This window comes from Triticum dicoccoides, chromosome 6A, assembly GCF_002162155.2.
Source record: "Triticum dicoccoides isolate Atlit2015 ecotype Zavitan chromosome 6A, WEW_v2.0, whole genome shotgun sequence".
NCBI classification, from domain to species: Eukaryota; Viridiplantae; Streptophyta; class Magnoliopsida; order Poales; family Poaceae; genus Triticum; species Triticum dicoccoides.
Window position 1 is genome coordinate 318,761,325 of NC_041390.1, and position 10,800 is coordinate 318,772,124.

Below are 10,800 nucleotides of genomic sequence, written 5' to 3' on the forward strand. Positions count from 1 at the left end.
GGGGAGGCGTCGGTGTGCCGCCCCGTGACGCGCCGCCCGTGAGGAATCAATGACAAGGCTGACCGGTGGCAGCCTTGCCATTGATTCCCCGCAGGAAACCGAGGCGTTGGGGGAAGACGAGGGCGGTGTCACTGACGCGGCTGGCCCACGGCTCTTTCACGCCAAAACCGCTCGCCCCGGCGCCCTCCAGCGTGTCGAGTTCGGTCTGGGTCTGCCGGTGCTGATTCCGGCCCAGGTCGATAAAAATCGGGTTCCTGGGGGCGCGACTGGGCCTTCCTAAGGGCACGGCTGGAGATGCTCTTACCACGAACAATATGATAAGTAATCATAATCAAGATTCTTAATTTTCTTTGATAGTATGATTTTACTTCTCCCGTCCTATGTCCTGTCAGATGTATCCATAATTATAGAATATTCTGTGCAATATTTTCTGGTTCCTATTTGAGGTCTGCATCTTCTCCAATTCGCTCTATGCTGCAATACAATATATTTTCAAATTATTTACTGCCATGCCGCTTTCTTCTATCTTTATACATTGCAATTTTATATTGTGTTTAATTCCATATTCGTATGCAACTGCAAACAAACTTGTATGCTAACCAAACTATGCATAGTCATTTTTTTTACCATGGATAGATTGGCTTATGGCACTGTTAATTTCTCCCTAATAATAAAGCATGAATTGACTTTGTCGAATTCACCGTCATAATACGCTTTCACATAGTCGTAATATGCTTTTACGATTCGTGTAGACAAAATCGTAATATAAAGGAGGTGGTACTAATAGCACGATCTTTTCTTCTCTCTCCATCTGTTGTTCATTCGCAACCTCCCGAGCTGGCCTCGATCCATGGCCTCTCCTTCCACCCAGATCCGATCCGTCACCGATCGTCCGTGGCGCGAGCGCCGGGCCTCCTCCTCAATCTCCTCGTTCTGCGCCGCCCCGATTACACTGTGCACACGTGCTCCGGAGCCATGGCCGCCTTTTGTCGAGCCGCGTGATCGATGTCCGACCGGCGCCGCGACCGGCCTCTTGCGCAGTTCCCGACCGTCGTCCCCTGTGCCTCCTCCCGCGTCTACCCACCTCGCCTGTGCAGCACCGTTGTTGCACGTCTCCAGCGCCATCTGCTGCAGCCCCGCAATCAACCGCTTGCACGCCATGGGCAGCGGCCATGGACCAGTTCGACAAGACCATGGTGCTTGCGGGCGGGATGCCCCTCGCCGCCGGCAGGGCAGGGAAGATGTGGGAGTCCCTGGGCACTCTTGTGTGACGCCTCTGCACTGCCTTTGAGGAGCACGATGACTGCCTGGAGGCCAAGCTGTTTGATGTGTCCGTCAGGTCCGTACTTTCCTGCCTCTTCCCTGCCCTCCCCTCTTACTCTCAAACTCAAGCACCAACTCGACGGCAAGCACCATGCAGCAGCTCAGTCAAAGCCCGGTACTCTTTCTGAATTTTATTTGTACCTACAACACATACCCGTTATGTCTGATGCTAAATTTTGAACACAGAAATACATTGAACGGACAAGTGCTGAACCGGTTCACTGACTAGCCTGATTGATTCAATCCCCATGTGCTTGTGTCAATGCCTGCAAGGGAGCAAGCGTACTGGCGGGATGGTTGGAAGGAGAGTAATTTGCTACAAAGCTTATTATTTATGGTTATTTCCTGAATCTCTGGTATAATATACAATACATTATGTAGAAACCAAAATGATGTTCATAGAGATCTCAGAATTAGGTGAATATCATTATGCTTGTGTTATCTTTTTCATTTTATGATTTAGCACCAGTCGCCAACTATGGTTACCGTGTGTGGCTTGAATCCAATAGCATGTGATTGAACAAATGAACGAAATATAGGTGAAACATTTAATTTTTAGAAGAGATGGGTGATACGTACTTCCGTTCAAGTGTTCCCTAAATTTTTTCATAGTTTGCATTGGGACACAGTAATTGCTTAAAGCATTTATTTGACTGCAATGTTGCTTGCCGGCATCTCCACCATTCATCTTGTCATTGACAGAAACCCCATCTTGTCACTGATAGAACCCCAGGCTCTTCCACCTATAGCAAACAAATAAAAGGACTTGATTTATGGGCTTGTAAATTGGTTGTATCTACATGGAAGGTTTATGGATTGTGAACCTTTTACTCCGTCTTATCCTTAGGCTGCACAACATTTACTTTAGCAAAGGTCTCTCTGTTGCTGAGATTCTTAAAAATGGATGGGAGTCGGTGCAAAGTACATGGACACATTGGTGCGATATTTTAAAATTGAGAAACAGCCTCCAAGCTACTTGTGAAGGTGTCAATTTCTGCATTGATAAAGATTCAATTATACTTCTGATGGGATTTTTTCTGTTAGCTGTCTCTACAAGAGAATGAACTTGAGAAATATTAATTTCTAGATAAATTTCTTTGGAAAGTGAAGCTTCCCCTGAAAATTAAAGTTTTTCATTGCTGGTTTTGAAAAAATAAACATACTAACTAAAGCCAATTTATTCAAATGATGTTTTCAGGGAGATAAAACCTGTCAATTACGTGGTAGAGATTAGATTATTGGTGCAAAGGAATCGGTATTACAACAGAACTTGAAGCTGACGAGGATGGTTGACGTTTGGTTTTGGTGGAAAGTCAGGTGCATATGAACAACCTATTATCTTCCATTTGTTTTTCATCATTCAATGGGGGCAATTTCCTAGTTCTTTTTTAGTACTGTCTGGAAAGGTTATTAGTACGGATATAAGTTTGTCAAAATTTATTAGCACATATGAGGTTCTTTGTTTGGACCCCCATTGGCTCTACATAATTTTTTGGAGTGGGATTCTAGATAGCTGCTTTTATATGAACCTCGTAAAAAAGTATTATGCCGTTGATCCTAACTGACTGTTTATATGTCGGACGATTTCAACTTGCTATGTCCCAACATACTTTTTTTAACAAAAACTGTAGAAGTCCTAACAGTCTACACTTCTGCATTGTATCTTGAAATGCAGATCATTTCTCTAGCATTCCGGCAAATGGTAGTTTGCAGATTGATGAGTTGGTTCCAGTTCCTTTAGCAGGTACATCACATCTCAATCATAATTCTGCCCCACTACCCAACAAAAAAAATACGACGGTGATGTTCATTGGTGCTTGGCCTCCAGAAGTGGGTTTGTCGGATTTTCATTTTCTTTGTATAATAAATGTAATACATACTCCTGGAGCCTATGGATTTTGGGGAGATAGTGTATGTACTGTAGGTTCATTCTGTTTTCTCCTAATGAAACTTGGGGTGTGTGCACAATTACAGAATTACCAAGGAGACATTTTTCGGACAGAAAGAAAATCTAATATTTGGTTTCCGTCCATTTTCTACTTGCATTAGCATTATAAAACACAATGAATGTCCCAGTGATTAATCACAAATGATGCCCCGGTCTATCCATAGTAGCATAATGGGCCAATGCTAGAATAATTGACAAATCTACAATCTTTTTTTTTGTAATGGTGGTGTTATTTCTGCTAGAATGATTGCATTTTATGTAATATTGCAAATATACTCTTGGTCGATAGAAATGATATCTCCCTGTTTGGTCTCAGTAGGAACAAATGCTCAATATCAAACATCGTGAGATAGTTTTTTCTCCCGTTGCAACACACGGGTTTAAAAGGAAAAAAGAAAAAGTATATGAGATAGTGAGGGTTAGGGATGATTTGGAAATAGGTCTAGGTTTAGGAAATGTCGCATACAACCCATGTTATGGTTATTGGGTTAGGGCAGTGTGATATTTTCTTCTCCCGTTGCAACGCACGGGCTCTTTTGCTAGTAATTATATGTAACCTTATGTTCACATGGAAGTTGTAATGTATCCCCAAGTGAAGATGAGCTACATACGAGCTACATGTACAATTAGATTTCTCTCTTTACTTACATACCATTACTTTTTTAAATAATGAAAAATACAAATTATAGGAAATCATAATATTTCAAAACAATGCAAGCAAATATATACAAACCACATTACATCCCTAACCTAATACTCCCTCCATTCCACAATGTAGTGCTTCCTCTATCCACGTGCTTTAACTTTGACCGTAAATTTAACTATCAAGACCAATTGCAGCGGGGGCAAAAGTTATATCAGTGAATTCGTATTCGAAAGAAGTTTTTAATTATGTAACTTTTTCTCCCGCCGCAGTCGGTCTCGTTCGTCAAATTTATGGTCAAAGTTCGACCTCAGGAAGCGTGGGCGCACTATATTTTGGAATGGAGGGAGTAATAACTAAGAATCAAAATAGACGGGCGCAGCAACGCGCACCATCAATCATCTAGTACACTGTAAAACACGTCGTGATGTCAGCTCCACCCCCTATTCATCACGCTGGTGGGCGATTCAGAAGCACAGAACAGCACACTAAACGGCAATTTAAACTCGTGTTTGTTGCGCCGGCTAGAGGCGTTTGTGATGCATGCGACAGGTGCACCCGGGCCGGCATGTGGGCTGTTTTCTCTTTTTTGCGGGAGACGCAATCGTTCAGCAAACATACGATCATCCTATGGTGGGATCATGCGTTGTTCCGAATGATGGCTGCATCTTCGTGTCACAAATATTCTGCTGTAATCAGTTTGTTCATTTTAATTTTGCGCAAACTGCAATAACTCAAACAATTGCCCAGAGACTCCGTACACTTCCAGGCTCCGGATAATGAATTTGTTAGCGAGACTGCGTGCGCCTCCAGATAAACTGAGATTTACTAACAGCAGCCACAAGCACAGGAGGTAGGACACAATGGAGAAACAAATAAGCTTTGTTAGCAAGATTATGTACATTGTAAACAAGCACAGAAATGTCCTGCTGATCAATCAAGCCACAGTTGTTTGAAAGAATTTATTTATATGCTAATTAATTACAGAAGAGTTAGGAAAAGCTGAACTTCAACAAGGGTTGAGTATTTCTCGACCACAAGTCAAGGTCGGTCAGAAGAAACTCACCTACTCATATTGAGAATTACAAAGCCCTACTGACCGGAGCTCTATATGTGATCAGTAATTCACACTATAGTTTGACCTAAGAATAGATATGTCAACATGGCATGCCGTTCTCAATCAATGATCTTTGGGCCTGTATTTGCCACCAAGGTCAAATGATCTGTGTGAAACTGTCGAGCAAAAAGCTTGTCCCTTTAATTAAAAACAAGGTATATGCTTGCCACTTCAAATGGCATAATAGGCTATTGAACAGTAACCACCTGCTTCATGGCAATTCATATTTCAATCTCAGATCAAATACCCCAACCAGTCCATGTGATCACGGAAGTGCCAAAACAACGTGAAATGCCGCAGAATGATTGTCTCTTGGAGGCTTAGGCATTGTGAGGTCAGTAGCTCTCTGGTATCATAACCCTTTTTTAAAAGCAAGACAACTTTAACCTTGGCGACTATTCACTGGACCCGCTATTTCTCGATGACGAATCTGTAGCAAGTTAACAATACATAAGGAAAAAGTTTATGTACTTCATACTCCCTCCATTCCACAATGTAGTGCATATTTGGTTTTTAGAAACTCAAACATGTCTACGTTTGACCAAGTTTATAGAATAAACTATCAGCATTTAAAATAGTAAATATTTAAAATATGAAAACAGACTTCATGATGAATCTAATGATTCTAGTTTTGGCTTTTAGATGTTGATATTTTCCCTACAATCTTGGTCAAATGTAGACTTGTTTGACTTTCTAAAAATCAAACATGCACTACATTGTGGAACAGAGGGAGTATCGACGGAGGGAGTAGTATATAAACAGCTCTGCAAACAATACCTCGTGAACGGCGCTTTCCCTCCATGGCTTCTTTTTTTTCCTGACAGCTTTGGCAAAGGAACGGACCATCCCATCGACGCAAGTTCCCAGGTTGTGATGAATCTTCATGTACAGATATCCCTTGATTTGGCTTTAACTCTACTTGACAAATAGCACATATAAAGAGTTTGAACATATTTCGAACAGGGTATTCAGAATCCAGCCTGCGGTTAAAAAATGAAATTTGAGCCATATGCACAGGTCTTGGTGCAAACTGAAGGAATTCAGAATATCAACCAAACAAGGTTGCGCTCAGCAGCAGATAGGAAGATAATGTGAATGAACAAAATATTTTGAGGGTTTTGCATGCAATAGAACGGAAGGCCAGATCCAAATACTTCAAACATGACAATGTTATGCTGTTTGAATGAGTTTATGTGCTCTATATGTTTGCACTTTAACTTCATCTAACTTTCCTCATGGTGTGCATCTTTATAAATTACTTCAGCCAGAATCCAAAAGGATGGTACGTGTCCTCAAGTTGTTTTTCATTTTGTAGCGAGAAACCATCCGTAAGTTTATTCTAGGCCCGTGAGAAGGTTATTGATTAAGCTAACACTGTTGGTCGTCAAAATGGAAAATGAATGTGCAAACTTCTAGAGAACAAGTAAGAATGCAAAAGAATTTATTAATCGACTTTCTCATTTTTCTTTCAGTAAGAATCTATTATGGTTGATGATGCGTTGGAAACCTTCAACACGATTATATAATCATAACTGAACTTCATGACCATTTGCTCTTTTGATGATCGAAAATAGAATTATAGAACCAACCGTCTAGAGAGCAATGCACATTCATCCTCAAATATCTCTTCTACAACGTCTGGATCCATATATTCTCTATCTGCATGGGATGATGAGTCGGAAGATGTTTTCTTGCGAAACATATTTTTGAAAACACCCATTCCTGGTTGCTTTTTAGGAGCTGACATAGCTGGGTTGCCTTTTTCTGGTACTAGGTCAACGACTATACAAGTGGTGTCATCCCTCAGTCCCTTTGAGTGCACTGCGTCCTGAAAAATATTTGAATGTGTAAAGAAGAGCATCATGAAAGAGTCAGGGTTAGAGAGAGAGGAGGGGTGTACTTTAACAATTTGCTCGGCTGCAGCTTCAGGAGGAAGTCCTCTTGAACAGTTCAGAGCCTGTTCTGCAGTCAAAGCATCCCAAACACCATCGCTTGAAATAATAAGCCGGCCTCCAGCAGTAGATAACTAGACACATTAAAAAATATATCGGTACTTTTCAGAATCCAGGGATCAGATTAACATAAATAATACACTAGGTTACTCGGAGATGGCAGCAAACTGCTGTGTCAGGGGTTAGATACGTCCGGATACCCGCTGAAACATATCAAAGTACGTATCCGCCGATATTTTTTTCCAAATAATTAAACTAATTCAGATACGTCTGGGATACCCCAGATACTGATCGGACACGGGGAAACCAGGAAAAGCCTAACCCCGTACGTATCATTACCCACGAACCACCGTTCCCCTTTTCTCGCCTCATCCTGCCTTCACCCGACCTGAGCTCTGCGCCGCCACTGCTGCCGCTCCCTCCCCTTGCTGGAGTGCCACCGCACTGGATATGAAGAGACCCAGTGGCCGGCCCACCGGACAAGAGAAGGGGAGCCCAGCCGCCGCCACTCCGTCGCATACCCCCCTGCTGGAGTGCAGCCGCACAGGATAAGAAGAGACCCAGTGGCCAGCCCACCGGACCAGAGAAGGGGAGCCCAGCCGCCGCAACTCCGTCGCATACCCCCTTGCTGGTGTGCCGCCGCACTGGAGAAGAAGAGACCCAATGGCCAGGCCACCGGACCAGAGAAGAAGGGGAGCCCAGCCGCCGCCGCTCCGTCGCATACCCCTAGATCTCAGCGCCCCTCCCTTCCCAGATTAGATGACTGTAATCTACCCACTTCCTCTGAGCGCAACCACCGTGCTCCAGCCTTAAGTTAAAACTGTTATAATGTGTTCTGCATTTCCAGACATACCTTTACTTGCTTGACGAGAGGAACAGGAACGATAAATTCACCCACGTCCTGATCTCCGATTGTCCTTGACAGGCACAAACCCCCAGGCCAGCATCTAAGGGGGCCAATCTGGAGGTGAAGAAAAGCATGCATTAGTAAAGCAAATGAAAAGAATATGAAAACTAGAAAAAACACATGCAAAATGTATCAATGAAAAAAAAACAATGTCCCTCATCTTACACCCTCCACCTATATTGGGCACTTCCTCCTGTTCCACTCCTAACACGAATGCACGATTGGGTACCATGTCTCTTGCATAAACTAATATGTTATATGCCGTTAAAACTCTAAAAATCCAATCAAGGTTTTAAAAATTGGCATTTAACAGCTGTGTAGCAAACACTTTGGATCAAGTTCAAAAGCAAATTCAATACTAGGGAGCACATTTAACATGAAACAAAAAAGTTAACATTAGAGGGCAACATACAATTAACATATGCAGCTAAAATGCTACTTCCTCCGGTCCTAATTACTGTCGCGACACCCAACTCCGATGAGCAAGCACACCCGCGACGATTAAAAAGGGCCGGGGGAGTAGATATATCTGTGGCTAATGTTAATCAATGTCACCAAAGACTGCATAAATTTTTCAGTACTGAAGAACAGGTTAAAGGATAATATGTCTCCTAACAGTCACCATAAATACTGCAAATTTCCAAGTCGAGTACGAGTATCTCATAAACTGAAGCAACAGAAATGGCAACAATGAACCTTGATGCAAGAAAATTAACTTGAATGGCAAAATAAGCAAAGTTGAAACCTCAGCACCACCAACAACATTTAGCCTTCCAACATCACCTCCAGCTTCTGTTACACGATCAACCCTGCACATCAAAATCAAGTGGCAACAGATAAGTTTTTGCCATGAGAAGTGAGAAGGCTTATATCAGGAGAACAATCTTACTCCTCTTTACTGGCATCGAAACGATGATCCGAAGATAACTGATAAATTGAACCTTCAGCTTCTAATACACAACGCGAATCACCAACAGATGCAACAGTAACAACCAATCCATCTATTATGACAAATGTCACTGTTGTTCCTGAAGAGCGTGCTGTAAAGAAAGAAAGTGATATCAGTAGGACATTTAATTTAGGTTGATGCTAGTAATGTTTGAACAAGTTATTCCAAATGTTTCACAAATGTATGTCATTAGAGACCAAAGAACAGGAATAAACAAGATCCATGCCAGCATATGGAAGATTCTAATGACCGATCAAAAGATCTCTTTTTGCTGGCTCTGATGACAGATAAATCTCCTTTTTATAAGATAACTCAGAATACTGGAGGATTAGTGAAAATTGCTTTAATTATCACTTGACGCACCTACTGTTTGGAAATCTTTATCGGTTTTGACAAATGCTGCAACCATCGCCCTTGGAAGCGCAGCAAGCCAGTCCTCCCTGTTGAGATCAGCAGGGACTGCACCCAAGATGTTGTTCAAGAGATTCTCCTTTGTATAAATAGCGGCTCCATTCCCATTGTGCCCATCAAACAGCTGCAATAAAACCACCGCGCTGAGAGGCTCTGAACAATTGCTTCTAGTTGATTATTCATCAAAATTATTGCCTCCAAAATTTCTTCAAAAAAGTCTAAAATGTGGAACTACAGCAAATTAAGATACTTTGTGCTATTTTTTCAAAAAAAAGATACTTTGTGCTATAGCCAGCAAGTCCAGCATTACATAATTCAATTGGACACATGCATTCATTCATTGTTGACGATAAATTAACCTTAATTTCATTGTGAAACTAGTACTCCCTCCGTTCCTAAATACTCCCTCCATCCGAAAAAGCTTTTTCGGACGGAGGGAGTATTTGTCTTTCTAAAGATTTCAACAAATGACTACATACGGAGCAAAATGAGTGAATCTACACTCTAAAATATGTCTATATACATCCGTATGTGGTAGTACATTTGAAATCTCTAAAAAAAACAAATACGTATTTAGGAACAGAGGGAATATCTGTTATGCACACATAAACCATATATAGAGTCAGCATCCCAATCTCCAAACGAATTCAAAGCTTCCCTCCAAACGAATTCCAGAATCCAGAATTCTCCAACAACCGAGCATAAACAAAATCGAGCAAGCCTCACAATTCACGCACGCACGCACGCACGCATCCAACCCGATCCACGTGAACTTAGAATTATTGAGCACCAACGTAACGTATCCACGTGACGCACGGCGCTGCCAGATCGGGCACGCACGAAATGCGATTGTAAGGGTGTGGGGCGCTTACGCCGAAGGCAGAGAAGGAGGATGGCGGGAAGCCGGGGAGACGCTCGCAGTCGGGCTTGAGGAAGACAAAATCCTCGCCCTTCTTGGCTTGGCTGAAGAGGCCGTGCTGGAGCTCCGGGCGCTCGGCGGCGGTCCTCTCGCTGACCACCTCCCGCCGCAGAAGCACGGCGAGCGGCACGGCCGAGCCCCCAGCCGTGCTGCCGCCGCCGCCCACGGAGCCCTGCACCGACCTCGACCGCGTGGACATCCCCCTGCCCTGCGACCACCGCCGCGCCGATCCGCTATAGAGGCGCGGTCCCCAATTCGTCCCGTCTCACCCGTATTGGTGAGGGGCTTTTTTGGGGGGAGAGAGAGAGAGGAGGTGAGGAAGGAAGGGAGGAGGAGGTCACATGGGTACAGAACGCGGAAATCCAGCCCGCCACGCGCATTCGACATTTTTCGGCAAAAGTTGGCAATGGACGACGAGGGCCATGTTCGGACTTCGGATTAGGGTTATTAGGGTGGCGTTTGGTTCATGGGCAAGGTTAAGTTGGCTAAGGATATCCTCAACCACTTGGTTGGGGATAGTCAATTTTCGTTGTTTGGTTGGGAGAGATGGGGTAGGTTGGACAACCACATTTTATTGTTTGGATAAGGATAAGAAGTGGCTAGCTAGGGGGTAGCAGCAGTTTCAATACAA

At 43.2% G+C, this 10,800-nt stretch overlaps 1 protein-coding gene and 1 long non-coding RNA gene across 4 annotated transcripts; one reads left to right on the forward strand and one right to left on the reverse strand.

Moving 5' to 3' along the window:
- Positions 1–819: 819 nt before the first annotated feature.
- On the forward strand, positions 820–3,355 carry LOC119316845. Of its 3 annotated transcripts, XR_005153352.1 has the most exons (4): positions 820–1,339; positions 1,510–2,307; positions 2,522–2,640; positions 2,999–3,355. It is a non-coding gene; the product is annotated as an uncharacterized LOC119316845 (long non-coding RNA). The 3 variants fall into 3 exon arrangements; XR_005153351.1 differs by having other exon boundaries at positions 820–1,438; positions 1,510–2,640; XR_005153350.1 differs by having other exon boundaries at positions 1,510–2,640.
- A 1,486-nt stretch (positions 3,356–4,841) lies between these two features.
- On the reverse strand, positions 4,842–10,520 carry LOC119316846 (probable protein phosphatase 2C 15). The gene is made up of 9 exons (XM_037591233.1): positions 10,123–10,520; positions 9,203–9,374; positions 8,780–8,930; positions 8,636–8,699; positions 7,837–7,944; positions 6,932–7,057; positions 6,621–6,859; positions 5,809–6,011; positions 4,842–5,461 (listed from the first exon to the last, which is right to left on the reverse strand). Exons 1-9 carry the CDS (start codon positions 10,366–10,368, stop codon positions 5,427–5,429), a joined length of 1,344 nt encoding a protein of 447 aa, XP_037447130.1. The 5' UTR covers positions 10,369–10,520; the 3' UTR covers positions 4,842–5,426.
- Positions 10,521–10,800: the final 280 nt, after the last annotated feature.

What these genes read in the sequence shown, in the direction of transcription:
- LOC119316846 (XM_037591233.1), bottom strand. Translation starts at nt 10,368, where the DNA reads ATGTCCACGCGGTCGAGGTCGGTGCAGGGCTCCGTGGGCGGCGGCGGC. An exon ending in TTCGATGCCAGTAAAGAGGA is followed by an intron (nt 8,700 to 8,779) that starts GTAAGATTGTTC and finishes TTTGATGTGCAG; the next exon opens with GGTTGATCGTGTAACAGAAG. An exon ending in TGTGCATTGCTCTCTAGACG is followed by an intron (nt 6,012 to 6,620) that starts GTTGGTTCTATA and finishes TTTTAACCGCAG; the next exon opens with GCTGGATTCTGAATACCCTG.